Consider the following 23251-nt stretch of genomic DNA (forward strand, 5'->3'; position numbering starts at 1 on the left):
ATCTTTTGAGAAAGTGTGAATACATTTAACATCCTACTAGCACCTCTTTAGAATCAATCAGGGTCAGAGGAAATGTTCACACATCTTACTGACAGCAAATGCTATGCAAAGTTGTGCATACATTCAAATGTCAGTCCAAATTGTATTAACATGATCTGCAAAGTTGTTAGCATCTTTTTTTAGTAGGCCTATCTAAAACTGGTCAGAAGTATTTGTATACATCAAACTGAAAATATGACTCAGGAAGCAGATCAGTAGATGTCAAATATAGTCAGGTTTCATGTCATAGGTTTGATGGTGTATCTAGAGTGCCCCTTTGTGACCAATGCTGGCTATTACAGCATTCTCAAACATCAACAGGTCCACACATTTTTGAAGATCATATATTTTTGTTTAGGAACCCATTTAGTCTTTCAATACAAGCAATGTTTGAAAAGGGTCAAAAGGCTATTGCTGCTTGAACACTGTACAAATGTCATCTTTGGTCATGTGACATCCTGCTGTCATCTTGCCAATCAGCAGAAGCTATAGATAGTGGAACTTACTTGCAGGAGGTTAGGTGAATGATGAAATACTTTTGGGAAATGTCCTGTGATGTAACACGCTGAAGTCAATGATTAATGATGTAATTTTAAAACTATTTATGTTTGATTATACTTTTGAATTCGTTTTTATTTTTATGTCTTCCATTATCATTTTAGTTTTAGCCATTTTAATATGTATTTATGTTTATGAGTGTTTTTTTACATTTCTGTATAGCTTTATCTCATTTTTTATTTCGGTTATAGTTTTAGTATTTCATTTCAAACTTATTTCAGTTAGTTGCAAAGACAACATTCCTAATTTAATTGCAAGTTTATTTATTTAATATTTATTATCTAACATTATAGTTCAACTACCGAGAATTACCTGTAATACGTATAACTGTTTTACACAATATTTTTGTAATTATTTGTAATTAATTTGTCATGCAAGAACATGGAGAATAAAAACGAAATGAACTACTGATAGTTGCTAGAAATGTTTACATTTTAATGTTAATAAAAAAAGAAGAAAAAAAAGATGGAGATTACAAAACTGTCCTGTTCAAAGCAATTCTAAGTCACAGTGTGATAAATCCAATACAATAACAGGGAGCAAACTCTGGATGGAAAAGTATCTAATCCTGTCGCTGTCTCTGCACTCTTTTCACTTCAGTGAATACTTTGAATGAGCTGTTAGCTGCAGGCATAGCTTAATCTGAGTGAAACTGTCAGAAAAAAAAAACTGTGAACATCTTGTGGTTTGGTAGAGAGCCTGAAAGCTGTTTAGCCATCTGTATTACTAAGACTGTTTATCCTCCTGATCCAAAAATATAATCATCTGGTGGTCAGATGATTATATTGTCAGTGTTACTGAAGAATGTTTTTTTTTTTTTTTTTTTTTAATAGTGGTACGAAACTTGGTTAATGTTTTATCATTTGTTATGTGAGCACACACACACTCATGGACATGATTCGAAAGGTTAAATGGTCCTGAAGAACATGTCACATTTGTACTGTTCACTGTCAAAAATAAACCAACCTGGTACAAACACAATGGTAATGAATAGGAAGGAATGTCATCTAGTGGAAACATTTGGTACAGCACCCAAATAAAATCTTAATGAAAGCTCTTTTTTTAAATATCAACCTAAAATTTGAAACAGGTTTAGACTTATGGCTTTAAAACAAATATGTATTTGCAAAATATAGACTATAATACATAGCTACATATATACATACATACATAGCCTGTATTTTTGAGCATTTTTCATAATACACTTAGTTTAGGGTTTTTCACTTTATTTTTCACTCCAGCAATAATCTGCAATTTCTGAAGAGCTCTAAATCTATCCATCAAGATTTACATTTAATTTTGAAATTTAATTTATGCCCAGAAAGCGGTTAATGGTCACATCATCAACACATTAACTACTTATTTTATTGCACAACAACCCATATGACTTTATTAAGAACCTAGCAACCATCAAAAATTTCTTAGCAATGTTCTTAACTTCCTACAAAAATCCCTTTTCTTTGTCACAATAGAGTTTGTTAAGCCTAATAAAATAAAATAAACTCAATCCATAAATAACTGTACATTCTTATTAGCCTATAAATAGTCGTGATTAAAAAGTTACTGAAATTTTAAATCTTTGATTGTTGCTTTAGAAACCATGGTTGTCAGAAGTCAGAGGAAAGGGAAAATTAATACAGAAAATGTATATTGTTGTTGTTGTTGTTTTTATTAATATGATTAAATCAGTCAAGGGCATAACAGCTAGTCATGTGATGCCAATATGGCAGCATCCCTGAGATGGCAACCCACTCCATGTAAATGAAAACTACAGAAAGCAATATGTCTAGAGTCTTCATCTCCTAAAAAAAATACATAATTTTAATAAAAACATACAAAAAAACAATATGTCAGTTCTAATTACCAAATTACGTTCTAGTTACCCTTATTACTATTTGCACGTTTACAACAGGTGCAGCCTTTAACGTCAGAACGGCCGCAGAAGCCTCTTTGAACGATTAGCATTGTTTCTCAACTTCACAATAAGCACTGTCAATCACGCTTAGGTATTATTAGAATCATAAATCCACGTGACATCGAGTATCTGAATTCGCAGTTTCACTTTAAGAAGCATGTAAACAAAGGCTCTTTTCGGCGTTGGTTTCGGCGGCGGCTGTCTGCCGTAACGGGATTCACGAAGCCCCGAGCGAACGTCTTTATCACTACGTGCGTCAATTGCGTAAATGTTCCCGTTATCGTGGGCAGACGCGCGCATGCTCATTCTCAGGGGGAGTGAGAGGAGCATGAATGGAGCAAAATGGCGGATCATGTGCAGGTAAGTAAATGATTTTGTTTTGTTATTATTAAATTCATGAAATATGATCCACTGCAGTCTAACGATAAATCCCGAGGCTTATTTCGGCGATGCGTCCGTGTTTGTTTTGAACGCATGCGTCGCGCGGCGGAAGAGGTTGACTCGCGTGCTTTATTGGATGCGATTATCAAGTGTTGACTTGTGGCCTGTCATCATGTTGATTTTAACTCTGTGATCCAGGCTAACACACAACTCTGCAGCATGGGTGAAAGTTGTTTTGAAGCAAAATGCGACGTATTTTATTTTAAGCAGCAGAGGTCGGTAGATCCCGAGAGATCGTTTGTATTAAATTGCACGTAACTCTATAGCGACAGTGATGTTTTACATAGTAAACAAGGCATCATCCCTCATCCAACCGCTTGCAGTGCAATAATACACTGGCCTTGTATACACAAGCGATAGTAACTCGAGCTCAGCGAGGCTTTGTCCAAGAGAGAAGGCTTTCGGTAAGCCTGAAAGCATATTTGCATCCAGTTATCTGTCATGTTATTGCTGGACGCGAATGTGTCCGGTTTCGCTGCTAGCCTTAGCTCGCGTGCTAACTCGTGAGATTCTCCCGCGCACCGCCTCGGCAAACCAAAAGCCCGACTAGAAACGAGAGCTTCTTCAAAGTTATAAAAACGATATTCGCGTTATAACCTGCTGCGAATTGTAAATAGGTAATAGTGTTTAAAGTCATACAAACACGTGTAGTTTTCATCACATGCAGTGTTTAAGGAGAGTTAAATGACTGGATGAAGTGAAGCCAGCCAACCAGAAATATCTTTGAGCAATTTTCTCTGTTTTATATTTTATTTTCTCTATCGAATGTTTAATGAAGTTTATTAATCGTACTTTTAGTACATTTACTTACTATAATGTATTTCATTTTAGTTATACGTAATAAGACTGTCCTGATAATAATCTTGATAAGGCCAATTTGGCAACCAAAGTCGTCTCAGGCGTAACTGACAGATAAAGTCGGCTCAGAATTAAATAATTTTCTACTCCTCATTATCTCAATATGGCTGTTTCCTGAAAACCACCCTAGAAAGACATAATTTTTGGACATGACAGGGCCGTTAAACCCCATACACCATGTATTCAAACACAGCCGCTGCTTGTCATCTGTCAGATTGTACACAAGCTGCTCCTGACTAGTGACAAGACAGGTCATATTTGAGGTCAAAGGTTAAGGAGGTCTTGAGGTTAAACACAGTGTTGAATAGCTGCTTATTCCCATTAAATGTAATGAAGTGGGGGACGATGCTTTTGTTAACCTGACTCTCATGTGCACAGGCATCAGTAAACATGTGCTCTCCAGTGTTGTTTTCACGCGTCCTGTTACTCTTTAGGTGCTGAAGAAGCCTTTCCATTTGCAGTTATAGATTATTAATTACCAACAAAGCAGCTCCATGTCTTAAAGGCTGTTTGCGGCTCACGTATTGGTAGTAGACCTAAACCAACCAAATAATGCTTCAATATATGTGTTTACGTAATTATCAAAGAACATGTTGTGAGGCCAGTATAGGTTGATGTGACTCAGCAGTATTTCTGGCTTGTAACACTCAGTTCCTTTCTTGTTAGGCAGCTTTAAACTCTGTTTGTTGTAAAATTGATATATAATTCAGAACCATTTAAGTACACTTAAACATTGAATGCAGAATGCTCAAAGCATGTTAAGGGTAGTTATTAATAATATGTTATAGGTTGGTATGAACAGGTGGATTTATGTTAGTTTTAGTAAAAACCAAATGCATGGTATTTTCATTTGAGGTTTTTTAACTTTGAGGTGTCTTATCTTTTCTGTACAGTTACTTGCAATTACAGCTTGCATTTTATCTTGCTTTTTTTCTTGTATGTTTAGGGGCCCTCCCTGTTCTTATAGGGTCTCTTGATTCAGTTATCAGCAGGTTGTATCAAGCATATACGTACATGGACTTGATAAACCAACTTAAAAGTTGTGAAATGCACAAGAAATTGTTTTAAGTATTAAACTGAATTTTTTAGCATAGTAAACTTGAAGTTTTTCATTGAGGCTGTGCATTTGTTGCAGCTGCAGTTTTTCTGCTGATGCTGATTTTGTATAGTTATGCTCCACAAGGGAACAAAGAACTGTTAGAGTCAGAGGCTTGTTGCTTCATAACACCAGTTAGCTCTTTCATTGCTCCTCTATGTATTGCCAAAGTGTTGTTGTTGTTGTTGTTTTCTCCAATCACCATATAGTCTTTAATGCTTGCATGAACCAGATGCTCCCTCTGTGACCTAGAAAAATAACTTGTGGATGTGATGTCTGCACATTAATTTGCTTAATGGAACATTAGTGTCTAGTTGGAAACATAGCTAATGATATTTCAAACTGATTTATTTGTTGAGGAGTTGCACTATTACAGTTCTAAGCAGTTGGATTTTTAATTTAATTTTAATTTAATTTCCCTAAACCTTGAATGCATCTTTATCATTATTTTCAGTAAATATTGAAATGTAAAAAAAAAGTGTTTGTAAAAGAAGTGAATGTAAAAGAAGTGTTTTTAGACACACATTTTGAATTATTAATTTAGAAATGTTTTTGTGGAATTGCACCACATTATGCTTTACAGCCTAAACTAGCCTTGTCGTAAACAGGCAAAATTATTTAATAATTTAGAAACTTGGCACTTATTCAAAACCACATGACTTTTGATTTGGCACGCACAAGTTTTTATTTATTTAATTTATTATTTTTTCAAATTTATATTTTAAAGAAATGATTAAAGATTGTCCTATTGCTTTAAACTTTAATTACCTTGACTTTATTTTTTAAATTATCCCCTAAATGTGTATTACAACTTTTTTTTTTTTCATGCAGATGTTAAAAACACTGAAATGTCATTGTATTAAATATTAGTTTTTATGTATTTTTTATTTAAAAAGTAATCGATGCAGATAAATGAATGGCTCTCTTTTCCAGAGCCTAGCCCAGCTAGAGATCCTGTGCAAACAGCTATATGAGACCACAGACACCACCACACGTCTACAGGCCGAGAAAGCTCTGGTGGAGTTCACCAACAGTCCCGACTGTCTGAGTAAATGCCAGTTGTTGCTGGAAAGCGGAAGTGTAAGAATTAAACTTTTTGAGAACCGCGAAAAACAAGTTGACCTGACAACAGTTTGTGTTAAGCGACTGTTTAACTTCACACTGTATTTGTAAAATCTTTTACAGTCCTCGTACTCCCAGTTGTTGGCTGCAACGTGTCTCTCCAAGTTGGTGTCTCGTACGAGCAACCCACTTCCCCTGGAGCAGCGCATTGACATTCGTAAGTTTATCAGATCAGTCATGAGATTTAGAACCCCGAAACCCAGAAAAGGCTAATTTTGGAAATAAAATTCCTCAGGAAATTATGTTCTCAATTATCTGGCAACCCGACCAAAGCTTGCTGCCTTCGTGACACAAGCCCTGATCCAGCTCTATGCCAGAATCACCAAGCTTGGCTGGTTTGACTGCCAAAAGGAAGATTACGTCTTCAGGAATGTCATTGTCGATGTGACAAGATTCCTGCAGGTATGATCAATTTTATAGCATTATTAGAAAAGATAATAAGTTCAGAGTTATACTACTTTGAAATGTTTCTTTATTTTGTCATCACATCTTTAAAGAGTTAGTTCACCCAATAATCAAAATTATGTCATTAATATCTCACCCTCATGTCGTTCCAAACCAGTAAGACCTCCATTTATCTTCGGAACACTGTTTAAGATATTTTAGATTTAGTCCGAGAGCTCTCAGTCCCTCCATTGACACTGTGTGAACGGAATACTGTCCATGTCCAGAAAGGTAAGCATCGAAAATACATTTTGGTCCGAAAATAGCAAAAACTACGACTTTATTCAGCATTGTCTTCTCTTCCGTGTCTGTTGTGAGAGTTCAAAACAAAGCAGTTTGTCATATCCGGTTCGCCAATTAATCATTCGATGTAACCGGATCTTTTTGAACCAGTTCACCAAATCTAACTGAATCGTTTTAAACGGTTCGCGTCTCCAATACGCATTAATCCACAAATGACTTAACTTAAGCTGTTAACTTTTTTTAATGTGGCTGACACTCCCTCTGAGTTCAAACAAACCAATATCCCGGAGTAATTTATTCACTCAAACAGTACACTGACTGAACTGCTGTGAAGAGAGAACTGAAGATGAACACCGAGCCAGATAATGAACAAAACATTGAGTCACTCCAGCTTTAATGGAGGGACCGAGAGCTCTCGGACTAAATCTAAAATATCTTAAACTGTGTTCTGAAGATAAACGGAGGTCTCACTGGTTTGGAACGACATGAGGGTGAGTTATTGATGACATAATTTTGATTATTGGGTGAACTAACTGAACTAACCCTTTAAGGCAAGTAGGGAAGCACAAACCTTTTTTTTTTTTTCTTTTTTTTTTTTAAATGCAACTTTACATAAGAATTGTTTTATAAATATTTACACAAATGTATTGCTCCTGTTTCATAAATCAGTGCAAATGTCCTCGCAAAGTTCAAGCTGATTTTGAGAATCGGATCAAAAATTCCAAACAAGATATTGTCCATATCTCGAACAAGACTTGTATTTTTAAAACCATCATCAGCTGCAATTTCCATATGAAAAATCCCCCAAAACTTGGATAATTTTATATGGATATGTTTTCTCACTTTTTTCTCAAGAAAAAATAAAACGCATCCGTATAAAATAATCCATGTTAATTTAGATTTTATTTTTTTTTAAGGAAACTGCAGTTGATGGTGTTCAAAATACTTGTTTGAGTCTTGTTTGAGATATGTGGACAATATCTTCAATGCAATTATCAAAATCACCTTGAACTTTGTGAGGACATTTGCACTCCTTCATCCTGAAACATGAGCAATAAATTTGTGTCAATGATTTTAAAACCATTCTTATGTAATTCAAGGTAAATGCATCCTTTCCATCAAAATGATTCATGAGCAAATAACAAAAATGTAAACCCAAATTCAATACTCAAACTCCAGTTTTGTGATTGAGGACCATTAAACGTAACCACACAATAACTAGATAATTATTATATGACTACAATTAAGTCTATAGAAGCATTTTGTGGTAAATATTCAAACAGCATTGTTGGTACTGTATTTTTAACTTCTTTTTTTCTTTTTCTTTTTCTTTTTTTTTTTGCCATTTTTAGGATAGTGTTGAACACTGCATCATAGGAGTTACAATTCTGTCCCAGTTAACCAATGAGATCAACCAAGTAAGTTTCTCTGTATATTGATTTGCGTATTGATTTTTTGTTGGTTTTGATTGCTTGTGTTGTCCTCATTTGTAAGTCGCTTTGGATAAAAGTGTCTCCTAATTGACTATATGTAAATGTAAATTTATTCTTAGCTCAGTGTTTGGAAATCATTGCTGAATGTGTGGGTTCAATAACTGAAAGTTGCGTTAAAGATAGATTACTGATTCCTTGAATTTTCTATCGATTCTCCAGGCGGACTCAACACATCCACTTACAAAACATAGAAAGATTGCATCATCGTTTCGAGATTCCTCCTTGTTTGACATTTTTACCCTCTCCTGCAACCTCCTCAAGCAGGTAAGGGTAATGCTTCAGACTGCACAAAAGAACTGTTTGTCTGTATATTTTTTCTTCACAACCGCTAGACCAGCCTGATTGGGATTTATGTCAATGACTCAGTGGGTTGTTCTGTATGTCTGCAGGCATCTGGGAAGAACTTGAATCTAAATGATGAGAGCCAGCATGGGCTACTCATGCAGCTACTCAAACTGGCCCACAATTGCCTCAACTTTGATTTCATCGGCACATCCACCGATGAGTCCTCAGATGATCTGTGCACCGTCCAGATCCCCACCAGCTGGAGATCAGGTGATCTGCCATTTTCACATTTTCTTAAACAGGCTGCATTCAACATTATTTTAACATAAATTTTACATGGAATATTTTTAACCTTCCTTAGAATTGCTTGTATAGTTAAGACTTCTTGTAACAATAAAGCTGTTATATTTGAAAAAAATTCTGTTTTGTTATAATGACTTTAAGGCTTCTTTTTATGATGAGCTAATCAATATTTGGAAATACATGGTTGTTGTTTTTTTAGCATATTCACTAACTTTCATAAAGTTCAGGCTAGGGCTGTGCGATTAATCGAAATCGAAATAAAATCGCGATTTGAGTTTGCGCGATTTCTAAATCGCTTTATAGCATGATTTTCTGCAGCCCCGACCTCCCGCAGTATGTTATCTGAACCAATCAGGATGCAGCGAGCCTAAGTGGAGCGCGAGAACAGAGCAGACTGGGCATATGCCTAACTCCAGGTTCACACACTCTGTCTGTGATGTGTAGCCTTTTTTTTCGAGCCCATGTTAATGGAACAAAACGTTCACACTGCACGCAGTAAAAAGATGAGAACAGAAAAGGTTATAAATAGAAAGGTGCGAAAAGATTAAATATCTTGCGCGTGAGCACAGAGAGAGTTGTGAGCTCATTCTGCACGTAGAGATGGTGGCAGCAAAGAAGACCGCATGGGGAGCAACGTCGCTGTTTTTGGTAAAACATGATCTGACGTTTTTTTTTTATAGAAAACTATTTTTAAAAGATTTTCGTTTTGTATAAATTGTATCTTAATTTTGATCGATGTTTTATCAATCAGTTGCCCGTATTTAATAAATAAGAAGAAAATATATAGCCTAGCAGACAATGTAATAAGGCGCCGGCAGGATCACTTGCATTGCATGTGAACTAAACTCAGCGTGTGCCTCACAGATTTGAGAAATATAGGCTATATATTACAGAAAGCTTGAAATGTCTTCTTTTAATTGAAAATATTCAAACCAAAATAAATGGGCCACTCTCTGATGATGTAATCCATATGAAATGTGCATTTCTCTCTGGCGTTCATGGCGAGTCTGCATTGTCAACTTCATCTTTGCAGCGACACAGAAAACCCCAGTTTATTACTAAACAATAAAATTACTCCTTGCATATTTTCGAACCAGCAGGCCATTCTGGGTTGAGCGAGACCCCACGGAATGAGCGAGCGGATCGGGATATTCAGAAATGTGCTCTCCGCTCATGAGCTCTGATTGGAACAAACCCGAGCCTCAATGTCTGCTGACTTTGCAGAAACATACAAATAGACATAGCCAGACTAGACTATTTTAGTACAAACTATGAGCTTACTGACGATTTTTTATAATTCTTGACAAAATTGTAACATATTAAGGTTTATTTATTTATTTATTTTGCATAGTTAGTTTTGCCTACTTTCCTATGGACCAATGACGCTACGATGAGCATTTACTGCTTTTCAAAAATGCGGGTCGGGTACAATATTATTTTTGTATTTTTTTGCGGTCCGAGTTGCGGGCAGGTTAGTTGAAAACGCGCATCACTGGTGCGAGTGATAGATTCCCGCTCGCGCATTATTTTAATGTGCTTTCGTGTTACAATAATGCGCTCTCATTGCTGCTTCTGAACCGCATACACGTAACTAACTGTATACACACTGCAGATGGAGAACGTGTCACCCTTGGGCAATAAATATATTGGGCAAAACATATAACACCTGAGGCACCGCTACAGTGAGCTCTATGACCAATGCATGGCAAAAAAAAAAATCTCTGAACACGGTTTTATTTTATTTTTTTATTTTTTTCCATATGTCTAGACATTTTGTTTGACATCTTTACTTTGTGATTATTTTGACTTATGTCTGTTCTAGAGACATTTGATAAAGCTCTCATTGGTTTTCTTTTGGAAATATGTTTAAAATTTATACTGAATGCATTTATGACTGTAAAGCAAAAAAAAATCGAAATCGAAATTAAAGCGAAATCGCAAAATTCATCAAAAAATCATGATAGGTTTTTTTTATCCATATCGCACAGCCCTAGTTCAGACCAGGATCAAAGATATTGTTTGTTCAGCAAGGAAACATTAAACTGATCAAACGCAACAGTTAAGAGAGACATTTTCATTGCATTTAGTTTCATCCAGGGAAAAAAAAAATATATTATTATCATGGTTTCCAAAAATATTATGCATCACAGCTGTTTTTAACATTAATAACAATAAGAAATATTTCTTAAGCAACAAATCAGCATATATGAATGATATCTGAAGGATCATGTGACACTGAAGACTGGAGTAATGATGCTGAAAATTCAGCTTTTACATCACAGAAATAAATTAGGCTACATTTTAAAATATTATTTAAAAAAAGTTAAATTCTAATACTATTTCGCAATGTTATTGGTTTGATAAAGTAAATGTCGTCTTGGTGAGCATGAGAGAGTTCTTTCAAAAAGACCTTTTGAGTAGTAACGGGGAAATTGTGTTGAATACATGCATAATTTTGTTTAATTATATATTTTTTTCTCATCTGCAGCCTTTTTGGATTCTTCAACCTTGCAGCTGTTTTTTGATTTGTATCATTCCATCCCTTCCTCGCTGTCTCCCTTGGTAAGTGTCAGATATCAACGTGACATGCATGTGAAGATAAACAAGCCTTTGACTCATTGATAATGTTAAGATTCTTCCAATAATAACGTGAACCGTTTAATATTACATGTGCTGTTTATCTTTCAGGTTTTGTCTTGTCTAGTCCAAATAGCGTCTGTCCGGAGGTCTCTCTTTAACAACGCAGAGCGAGCCAAGTTCCTCTCCCTTTTAGTAGATGGTGTGAAGAGGATATTGGAGAACCCTCAAGTATGCCATCCATCCTAATAATAGTTCTAATAATTATTGTCATTGTAATGTTTGGATGATATTTATATAAAAAAAATTCAATAAGGGCATATATTAAATACGTAGCCTAAAAATAGCTGTTAAAATTTCAAATCAGTTTGCTGGTATTAAGTGGTTAATATGGTAACAGTACTTATGATGTTTGTTTGTTTTGTTTTCACGTTTGATTTGCAGAGTTTGTCGGACCCAAACAACTACCATGAGTTCTGCCGACTACTGGCTCGACTTAAGAGTAACTATCAGCTGGGAGAACTGGTTAAAGTAGAGAACTACCCCGAGGTCATAAGACTGATTGCTAACTTCACCGTAACTAGTCTGCAGGTGAGTTAAAGACTTGGTGTGCTGAACATGAAGCTAATATGTTATTTCTACAGAAGTCGAACCAACTTCACAAGAATTATTTAAGTTGCTGATGGAATTAAGTGAAAATGATCTACTATGATAACTTTGGTGTGTCCCAGCACTGGGAGTTTGCCCCCAACAGTGTGCACTATCTGCTGAGCCTGTGGCAGCGGTTGGCGGCATCTGTTCCTTATGTGAAGGCCACAGAGCCCCACATGCTGGAGACCTACACCCCTGAGGTGACCAAGGCCTACATCACATCCCGCCTAGAGTCCATACACATCATTCTGAGGTACAGTGAGCACTATTTGAAATCACAATTAGGTTTGATGAGCATGAATGTCATGAATGTGTGATTATGCAATATCCATTCTGTGCAGGGATGGTCTTGAAGACCCCTTGGATGATGCGGGCTTGGTTCAACAGCAGCTGGACCAGCTGTCTACTATCGGCCGGTGTGAGTATGAGAAGACCTGCGCACTGCTGGTCCAGCTCTTCGATCAGTCGGCCCAGTCATACCAGGAGCTGCTGCAGTCCACCAACTCCAGCACAATAGACATAGCAGTGCAGGAGGGTGAGCTTGAAACAAAACCTAACATACAAATCAATATATCGTATCATAACACTGCTTACGTTATGTATGTGTTGTCCAGGTCGCTTGACATGGCTAGTGTACATTATTGGCGCAGTCATTGGAGGAAGAGTATCCTTCGCCAGCACTGATGAGCAGGATGCCATGGATGGGGAGCTTGTTTGTCGGTAAGGAATCTCAACTAAAGGCCTCCTCAAACCAAGACGAAATGAGAATTCAGTCAAATGATTTGTCTGTTCTGACCAATGTGTAAAAACAAAAAGTTAGATGGGCTGAACCCTGACACCCTCTTGTTAGAAAGAATAAGGAAGTCAAGCAGTATTTACATATGTTCAAAAAGCCTTTCAGATTTTTGCATTCACTATGATGTTTCTCAGACAGCACCGAATACTAGAGTGTATAGAGAGAGAGCGAGTTGGTTCCAGATGGCTTCACAAAATAATGTTCATGAGTGCCACCAAGCTTTAGTTTTATGTAGCAGCAGAGACTCTATATGTGACCAAAAACACAATCTTATTGGTTGGCCAGTTTTTGTTCACAGTGCGACTCTGTGTGGAAAAAAAATAAATAAATAAATGCATTGACACACGTTGATTGTTTAGACTAGTTAACATCCGTTCATTCAAACTGAAGCATTTATAATGTTTATCGGATTGAGTTTTCGCGCAAAAAACTTTTTAACAGGCATTCAGATTTTGAATGCTTCAAATAGTATATAAAACTAGTGTTGAGCTTTATATCTGTATCAAATTGTTTAGCCAATGTAAGAGATTATTAATATGCTTTTTTTAAATTGGTCATTTTGCTATTTGCTATATATATAGTTAATTTTTAAAAACAAATAATTAATTACCACTGTTAAACATGATATTTATCAAATCTGAGGGAAAAAAACTGAATGTCCTTTTCTCATACTGTACTTTTCTATTTGGGACTAATTTCACGTAACATTTATAACTGTTGATTTAGTTTTAATTTATGTTGACAAACTAGTGAAGAATTTATTTTATTTATGAGTCTCCTGAGATTAAACAATCTCACTTCACAATGTTTAATTTTACTTAAAATTTATATTGATTTCATATTTTGTCATTTTCAGAGTTTTGCAGTTAATGAACCTCACAGACTCACGGCTGGCTCAAGCAGGAAATGAGAAGCTTGAGTTAGCCATGCTCAGTTTCTTTGAGCAGTTTCGCAAAATCTACATCGGTGACCAGGTGCAAAAATCATCAAAGGTAATTTCAGTTATGTTGTAAGTTATGAGTGTGAACTTCAAACTGTGGTTTGTTTAGACAGCAAATCGAAAGCAAAAAAACAGCTAACAGTAAAATAATTATTGATCTCTCGTAACATTCACAGGCCTTGGCCTTTGAACTCCCAGAATGGCTGATATTTGTGACTGTGTTGTGTCTGGGCTTTGAAAAGAGACAGTCGATTCAGCTTTTTGCATGATTAGTTGTGGTTTCACTCTTTTAGTTTGCAGTGTAAATAGACATGTAGCTTTTGAAACCATAGATTTTTTTTTATGTTGGAGATGAGTGTTCTGTCTCAGCTAACCAGAAAGCTTAAGTTTTTCTGTCCCGTTGCTCAGATCCAAAAGTGTGAACAGAGAAGATAAGTGCACAATGAAAGACTTGCTGTTCCTCTAAACCTGTCTTTAGTTCTGCTTTAGCCTGTTGTCCTTTACCTTGGAAAATAACACCTAATAAGTGCTTAAATGGTACTTACAAAAATGTGTACAAGTAGTGTGAAAACTATTATGAAGTCTGATTGCATCTTGATAATTGAATGTATTAGATTTAATGGAAAATTGTCCCAATGGCACACTTAATTTGCACCGTAGGGATGAAGACTTGCAGTGTACTGTTACCCAGCAGCCCATGCAGCAAAGTGTAGACTCTGAGGAACGTGCCATTTGGACTATAATCAGGACTCAACGATAAAGATTTTTATCTTTATTTTTGAGTTTTTTTTTTTTTTTTTTTCGAGTAATATTTATACTGTATTTGCCACTAAATGCAACATTTACGTTTTTCAGTTGGGAATTAAATTGAGCTCCTTTTTTCCCCTTTTCAGACCAAATCTATATAGTTTATGGATTTGTGAGAAACCCCTGTGAATTGACACACTTGCTTGCTTCTCTTGGCCTCATTTCCCAACCTGTTTATTTAGTAGTTTAACATATTCTGCATGTATAAAATTAATTTTTCAAGCTACAATGCAACATTTTTTAGTAAAAAAAATAAATAAATAAGATGACAGGAAATAATACTACTTTTGTTTGATCCCTAGTTGTATCGAAGACTATCAGAGGTTCTTGGCTTGAATGATGAGACCATGGTACTCAGTGTTTTCATTGGGAAAATGTGAGTATATGTCAGCTAATGATGGGTATAACTATTGTAAACTAAGATTTACCAAAAATGATAATTTAAAACAATGTTTTAAACATAGTTTTGTTTTAATGCAGAATCACCAACTTGAAGTACTGGGGACAGTGTGAACCAATCACATCTAAGACACTACAGCTCCTCAATGACCTCTCGATTGGATATCCTTACACACGTTACTGGTTTAAAAAACATTGAAACAATATAAGGATTGTTTTTGAGGATCAGTGACGGTTGTTTTTAACTGAATATGTTTTGGTCTGTTTCCTTAACCATATTTCTCACATACAGCAGTGTTAGGAAACTTGTGAAACTCAGTGCTGTCCAGTTCATGCTAAACAACCATACCGTAAGTGACCAACTTGAGATTTTCTCCTTAACTCCACTTTAACTTTATGTGTACCTGAAGCACAGTTAATTTACAGTTAGTTTTTATTTGTTTTCATTAAAAATAAAAAAATAAAAGCGTAATATTACAAATAACAGTGGCTATTCTTAAATAGCTTTTTAAGTTACTTTAAAAGTGCTGACAATGCCTTGTTTTTCTTCTGTGTGACAGAGTGAGCACTTTTCTTTCCTGGGTGTGAACAATCAGGCCAACCTCAGTGACATGAGATGTCGGACCACTTTCTACACAGCCTTGGGAAGACTTCTTATGGTAGATTTGGGTAAGGGTGTACCTATAGATATAACATAAGTGTCATGTAAAAGGACATCTTTAGAGACGTTCTGTGTCTTTGACAGGTGAGGATGAGGACCAGTTTGAACAGTTCATGCTTCCTCTCACTGCTGCATTCGAGGCCATTGCTCAGATGTTCAGCACCAACACCTTCAATGAACAAGAAGCAAAAGTAAGATGTTGTATTGTTTATCATACAACCTTAGTGTGGCATGAAGCATTTTCAAAATACCTTGTGTTTTCTTATTTTTGCTGACCTATATAATGCATCTGCACACCAGTCTTTTCACAAATGAGAAATTGACTTTTTTTTTTTTTTTCAGAGGACTTTAGTAGGACTTGTAAGAGATCTAAGGGGAATTGCCTTTGCCTTTAATGCCAAGACCAGCTTTATGATGCTCTTTGATTGGATGTATCCTTTAATATACATTTGTGTTTTGGTTTATTTTATTGCTGTAATTTGTAAGTGGTTCTTTTATTTGTGCAATTACATTTCCATTTATTCATTAAGCAGATGCTTTTATCCCAAACGACTTACAGTTGGGGAAAACCTCAAGCTATTCATCTTAAAGAGGCAATTAGATACAGGAAGTGCTCGTCATATCAAGTTTCAAGCATTGTTCAATTAAGTACAAGCTAGCCAGAGAAATATGAAAGAAAGGAGAAAAAGTTTAAAGGTTTCAGCTGTTGCTTGATAAATGTCTGGGAATCAGCATTCCGGATAGGGGTTGGAAGATCATTCCACCAGGAACGGTAAACGAAAATGTTCTGGAATGTGATTTTGTGCCTCTTTGTGATTGTACCACGAGGCTTCGCTCACTAGTGTATCTAAAGCGTCTGGAGGGGATGTAGATTCATAAGAGTGAGTGGAAGTAGGCAGGTGCTGAGGCTGTACTATATGCAAGCATATATTAGCATCTTGAAGTTGATGTGAGCCATAACCGGCAGCCAGTACAGGGAGATAAAGAGAGGTGTGACTTGGGCTCGTTAAAGACCAGTCGTTCTGCTGTATTCTGAATCATTTGTAAAGCTTTGAATGTGCATGATGGAAGTCCAGCTAGAAGAGCATCGCAGTAGTCCAGCCTAAAAATGACAAGGGACTGGACATGAAATTGTGCAGAATTCTCAGTTAGGAAGGGCCTGATCTTTCTGATGTTGTGCAATGCAAAATAGCTAGATCGAGCAGTCTTTGCATTGTGGTCGTTGAAAGTTAGCTTAGGATTTCTGACCGAACTTGATGTGGGTAATTGGTGATGAACCTAGCTGGATGGTGAAGTCATGCTGTAGATTTGGAGTGGTCGGGGAGACGAGAAGTCTTTGCCAGGTTGATCAGTAGGTAATGTTCTTTCATCAATGCAGAGATGTCTGCCAGGCAGCCTGAGATCCGTTCAGCTACCTTTGGATCATCCGGTTGAAATGAGAGATGGAGCTGTATGTCATCAGCATAGAAATGATAGGAGAAACCATGTGCCTTTTTGATGGGACCCAGTGATGTATTGTATATGGAGAAGAGGAGGGGTCCAAGAACTGATCCCTGAGGAACCCCAGTGACCAGTTGATGTGCTTTAGATACCTCCCCATCCCAGGCCACCCTGAAAGACCTACCAGTGAGATAGGATTTTAACCAGCGAAGTGGAATCCCTGTGATGCCCAGTGATGAGAGGGTGGACAGGACAATCTGATGATTCACTGTGTCAAAAACAGCAGATAGATCCAGCAAAATAAGAACTGATGATTTGGAATCAGCTTTTGCAATCCGCAGGGCTTCAGTGTCTGATAGAAGCGCAGTCTCCGTTGAATGGCCACTCCTGAAGCCTAATTGGTTAGGATCCAGTTAGTAGTTCTGTTTAAGAAATAATGATACCTGAAACACTCATTTGAGTGTTCTTGATATGAAAGGAAGGAGAGAGACCGGTCTAGATATCTGTATGTGAAGTTGGAGCTGAGAACTGACTACTGATTGTTCTAGTTTTGTCTGTGAAGAATGTGGCAAAATCAGCAGCTGTTATTGAAGTGGTGGAGGGGGACAGAGTATAGAAATAAATGTTTTGAAGAGGTTACATGTGTCTGAAGCACTGTTGATTCTCTTGTGAAAATATGAATATTTGGCAGTATGGACTTAAGCAGAGAAAGATGAAAGTAAAGACTGATACATACTCAGGTCAGACACATTTTGATTTGTGCCATTTTTTCTCTGCTGCCCTGAGTTTGGACTGATGCTCACGAAGAACATCGGATAACCAGGGGTAAGAAGGGGTAGCCCGTGCTGGCCTGGAGGAGAGAGGACATATATTATCTAGACAAAAAGTTAAAGTAGTGCAAAAAGTGACAGTTGCTGCATTAATGTCCAGACATGAGAAATGAGTATGTGAGGGAAGAGAGGAAGACACTACACAGGAAAGCTAGGAGGGTGAAAGGTAGCACAGGTTTCGTCTAAAAGTAACACGGGTAGGAAGATGTAGGTTAAATGTAATGAAAAAATTGTCAGAGATGTGTAGGGGTTCTACCAAAATGTTGTCTGCAGTACATTTGCATGTGTTAATTAAGTCAAGTTGGTTGCGTGGTTTGTGAGTGCTTGTAGTGGTAAGGCATTTGAAATCAAATGAAGCTAGGAGTGAATGGAAGTCTGCAGCATAAGGCTTGTCCAGATGAATGTTAAAGTTGCCAAAGACTAAAAGTGGGCTGCTATCCTCTGGGAATGAGGACAGCAGACCATCCAGCTCTTCTAGGAAGGTGCCCAGTTGCTCAGGAGGCCTGTAAATAACCACAACATGGAGGTTTATAGGAGCTGTTACAGTAATTGAATGAGATCAAAAATATCAAAATTACAAATTGCAATGAAAAATAGCAGTAGAAATAGCTAGAGAATGATACAAACCTGCTTGAAAAAAAAAGTACCCATGTAAACAACAGATGCAGAAATAAAGTATTAAGCAAACACTTAAGCGCTCCTGCTTGCTCTGCTGACTGATCGCTTCTCCAAAAGCAAGAATTATGTTTGTTCTCTTTTTATTTACATTTGTTTTTATTTGTTTAGTGTATTTCGTTTTTTTTTTTTCATTAAATTTTTTTGTATTTGCGTGTGTTTTGTTTGTTCATTTATTTACTAATTTATAAGTATTTGTTTGTTTGTTTATTTCTTAGTTTCTTAGTATTTTTGTTATTGTATTGATTTATTTTTTTAAGTTATTTTCTTAATTTTAAAACAAACTTATAAGTAAATTATATAAAGCTAATCTCTTAGATCTGTTCAGACTGAATGCCCATTTTAATGTGTTCCTTAATGGATCTTAGTTACCCCTCTTACATGCCCATCTTACAGAGGGCAATAGAGCTCTGGTACCATGTACCTGCCTGCACCACACCGGTCCTCAAACTCATGGCTGAGCTAGTCCACAACAGGTACGCAATGTTACATCCTGCATATGTCTCTGAGAGCTGAGTTTAAAGGTTATGTTTGTTCTATAACTTTAAAGTATGTTGTTTTTTTTCACATGAAGGTCACAGAGATTACAGTTTGATGTGTCATCGCCGAATGGAATTCTGCTGTTCAGGGAAACCAGCAAGATGATTACAACATATGGTACAAACTCTCCTATAATAACCCAGTTTTCATATTTTAATCAACTGTTCCTCTTGCATGTTGTAGCATTATTAAATCTGAGGAACTTTAGTTGAATAATCATTGTAACAGTATTGTGTTATTTCTCTTAAAGGGAATCGGATCCTGACACTGGGTGAGGTGCCAAAAGATCAGGTGTATGCACTGAAACTGAAGGGAATCTCTATTTGCTTCTCCATGCTGAAAGCCGTTTTAAGCGGCAACTATGTCAACTTCGGCGTCTTCCGTCTGTACGGTGATGATGCCTTGGACAACGCTCTACAGACCTTTATTAAGCTTCTCTTGTCCATCCCTCACAGTGACCTGCTGGTAAATATAGTCAGCTATCAGCATCAGGATTGTGTCCTTCAGCATTCAGATGATTTTTTTATTTTATTTTATTTTTGTTTGGTTTGTTCTATTTCTTGCAGGACTATCCAAAGCTTAGTCAGTCTTTCTACTCTCTTCTGGAGGTGCTAACCCAAGACCATATGAACTTCATCGCCAGCCTGGAGCCTCATGTGGTCATGTATATCCTGTCCTCCATATCTGAGGGGCTCACAGCACTTGGTAAGGACCTACTCTTCAGTTTATGATTTTTCTTTTGTGTAGCATCATTTTTTAATATACTTTTAAATCTCAGAAACGCTCCTGTAGTTCCATCATGGACCCCTAGGTGTTTGTGAACTTTTGAACTTTCTGTCTGCCTCCTCACAGACACAATGGTATGCACTGGATGCTGCTCAAGCCTGGACCACATAGTTACTTATCTATTCAAGCAGCTGTCCCGCAGCACGAAGAAACGAGCGGCGCCCATGGCCCAGGAGAGCGACCGCTTCCTTCACATAATGCAGCAGCACCCTGAGATGATCCAGCAGGTGAGATTTAAAAATAAAATGGTTAAAGGGTTAGTTCGCCCGATTTGCAAAATTATGTCATTTAATAACTCACTCTCATGTTGTTCCAAACCCGTAAGACCACTGTTTATCTTTGGAACACAGTTTCAGATATTTTAGATTTAGTCCGAGAGCTCTCAGTCCCTCCATTGAAGCTGTGAGTACGGTATACTGTCCATGTCCAGAAAGGTAAGAAAAACATCATCAAAGTAGTCCATGTGACATCAGAGGGTCAGTTAGAACTTTTTGAAGCATTCCGTGTCTTCCGTGTCTGTTGTAAGACAGTTCAAAACAAAGCAGTTTGTCATAGCCGGTTCGCGAACGAATCATTATATGTAACCGGATCTTTTTGAACCAGTTCACCAAATCGAACAGAATCAGTTTTAAACGGTTCACGTCTCCAATACACATTAATCCACAAATGACTTAAGCTGTTAACTTTTTTAATGTGGCTGACACTTCCTCTGAGTTCAAACAAACCAATATCCCGGAGTAATTCATTTACTCAAACAGTACACTGACTGAACTGCTGTGAAAAGAGAACTGAAGATGAACACTGAGCCGAGCCAGATAATGACTTGTTCACGAGTCAAGAACCATTTCTGTCAGACGTGTCCGATTCGAGAAGCGAGGAGCTGATGATACTGCGCATGTGTGATTCAGCGTGAAGCAAACCGACACACAGAGCGTCTGAACCAAACTGATTCTTTTGGTGATTGATTCTGAACTGATTCTGTGCTAATGTAATGAGCCCAGGTAAACCGAAGGCTTGCAATCATCGCCAACGACGCCATTACGTCAAGCGCAAAAGAACCGGTGAACCGTTTTCTTCGACCGGTTTACTGAATCGAACTGAATCGAACTACTGGTGATCCGAAAACCGATGCAACCGGTTCTTGACTCGTGAACGAGTCATTATCTGGCTCGGCTCGGTGTTCATCTCTCTCTTCACAGCAGTTCAGTCAGTGTACTGTTTGAGTACATGCATTACTCCGGGATATTGGTTTGTTTGAACTCAGAGGGAGTGTCAGCCACATTAAACAAATTAACAGTTAAAGTCATTTGTGGATTAATGCGTATTAGAGATGCGAACCGTTTAAAACGATTCAGTTCGATTTGGTGAACTGGTTCAAAAAGATCCAGCTACATCGAATGAATCATTTGCGAACCGGATATGACAAACTGCTTTGTTTTGAACTCTCTCACAACAGACACGGAAGAGAAGACAATGCTGAATAAAGTCGTAGTTTTTGCTATTTTTGGACCAAAATGTATTTTTTTCGATGCTTCAAAAAATTCTAACTGACCCTCTGATGTCACATGGACTACTTTGATGATGTTTTTCTTACCTTTCTGGACATGGACAGTATACCGTACACACAGCTTCAATGGAGGGACTGAGAGCTCTCGGACTAAATCTAAAATATCTTAAACTGTGTTCCAAAAATAAACGGAGGTCTTACGGGTTTGGAGCAACATGAGAGTGAGTTATTAATGACAAAATTTAGCAAATTGGGCGAACTTTTTTTTTTGTATAATTTAGTGTTTCAACATATTTAAAGCATGAGGGGAACAAAATTTGTAATTTTCACAGCAATTTTAACACAAACATGTTTCATGATTTGAAGCAGTATCAGTGCAGAATCAAAAGTGTAAAGAATTTAAAAAAAAACGTGAAATGTCATTTTTTGACCATAGTTTATAACCATTGGTCTGATTTCTACAATATTCACATAGGAGCAAAATATGCCTTTAAACCTGAAAGAAATAAAGATTTGAAATGTATCATGATAATTATTGATATCGACTGATATAAATGAAAAAAATTATCGTGATCATTTTTTTGGCCATATCACCCATCCCTATGTATGTCTGTCAAACACGGTTACATTTTGAAATGTATTGGAGATACTTAATCTGACGAGTTCTCACAATCTTATCCAGATGCTGTCCACAGTGTTGAATATCATCATTTTTGAAGATTGTAGGAATCAGTGGTCAATGTCACGGCCACTGCTTGGCTTGATTCTACTCAATGAGAAGGTATGAGAGAGACTAGAAGATCTGGTCTTTTTAAAGCTCACGAAGGCTGCATTTATTTGAATCCCAAATATACTGTAGAATAGTAGTCTTGTGAAATACTCTTAAAATTTAAAATAACTGTTTTCTATTTTAATGTATTTTAACACGTATTTGTGTGATGCATATCTGAATTTTGTCACGTGATACTTCAGAAATCATTCTAACATGCTGATTTGCATTGTGTTTGTAGTATTTTGCAGATTTGAGGAACAGCATTGTGAACAGCCAACCACCAGAAAAGCAGCAAGCCATGCACTTATGCTTTGAAAATCTCATGGAGGGCATAGAGAGAAACTTGCTGACCAAAAACAGAGACAGGTAACTTGACTTCCTGAGAATTCCAACAACTTTGTGTGTACGTTTTTTGAAGTGGGTGTTCTGTTAGAAAAGATTGTTTGAGCCCATTAAATGGCATTTCTTTGTGCGAGCCATCTCACATTCCTTAACTGTACTGTTTTATAGTAGTAAACTAGACTGTATTTATTTATTTGCACATGTATGATATATATTATACATTATTAGCGAACTCCACTTTTTCTTGTTTTCACAGGTTTACACAGAATCTTTCAGTATTTAGAAGAGAAGTCAATGACTCCATGAAGAATTCCACATATGGGGTAAACAGCAACGATATGATGAGCTGACATTCCGTAGAGCACCAGGCCCCGCCCATGTGGCCCGGCCCCAGCCCGTACTCCCACCCGCCCCTGGCCTGGCTGCCGGGGGACCACCGCTGCGCAAGCCTGCACCTCCCACTCCCCAGTCCCTGAAAATACCCCATTACCTCTCTCCCTTCTCACTTCCTCCCTCCACCCATTTATATATATATATGTGTATGTATATATATGTATGTATATACACACATAAATATATACATATTTTAAAGCAAGTTTCTAGAGGTCATTCTCCTTGACTATTCTCTTGTCATTTGGGGCTCTAAGTCCAAAGAGAGAGAAGAGGGTATGGCTGGGGATTGGCTGGGAATGGGTTTGGGGTGTGGGACGGCACCAGTGTGGACTCTGTAG

General features: G+C 37.1%; 1 protein-coding gene across 1 annotated transcript; it reads left to right on the top strand.

Annotated features, from left to right (window-relative positions):
- Positions 1–2733: 2733 nt before the first annotated feature.
- Positions 2734–23077, top strand: LOC132127727 (exportin-7-like). Its single transcript, XM_059539782.1, has 28 exons — positions 2734–2872; positions 5841–5987; positions 6093–6186; positions 6265–6431; positions 8069–8134; positions 8369–8473; positions 8599–8764; positions 11286–11359; positions 11486–11605; positions 11819–11965; positions 12106–12278; positions 12367–12560; positions 12640–12745; positions 13678–13813; positions 14871–14944; positions 15049–15129; positions 15254–15317; positions 15528–15636; positions 15713–15819; positions 15971–16059; positions 18942–19049; positions 19148–19230; positions 19364–19578; positions 19680–19818; positions 19966–20126; positions 22089–22187; positions 22417–22544; positions 22777–23077. Exons 1-28 carry the CDS (start codon positions 2855–2857, stop codon positions 22868–22870), a joined length of 3264 nt encoding a protein of 1087 aa, XP_059395765.1. The 5' UTR covers positions 2734–2854; the 3' UTR covers positions 22871–23077.
- The last annotated feature ends 174 nt before the right edge of the window (positions 23078–23251 follow it).

This window comes from Carassius carassius, chromosome 45 (assembly GCF_963082965.1).
Source record: "Carassius carassius chromosome 45, fCarCar2.1, whole genome shotgun sequence".
NCBI lineage: Eukaryota > Metazoa > Chordata > Actinopteri > Cypriniformes > Cyprinidae > Carassius > Carassius carassius.

Coding starts and splice junctions, on each gene's coding strand:
- LOC132127727 (XM_059539782.1), top strand. Junction 12,279..12,366: donor TCCATACACATCATTCTGAG/GTACAGTGAGCA, acceptor CATTCTGTGCAG/GGATGGTCTTGAAGACCCCT. Junction 14,945..15,048: donor AGTGTTTTCATTGGGAAAAT/GTGAGTATATGT, acceptor GTTTTAATGCAG/AATCACCAACTTGAAGTACT.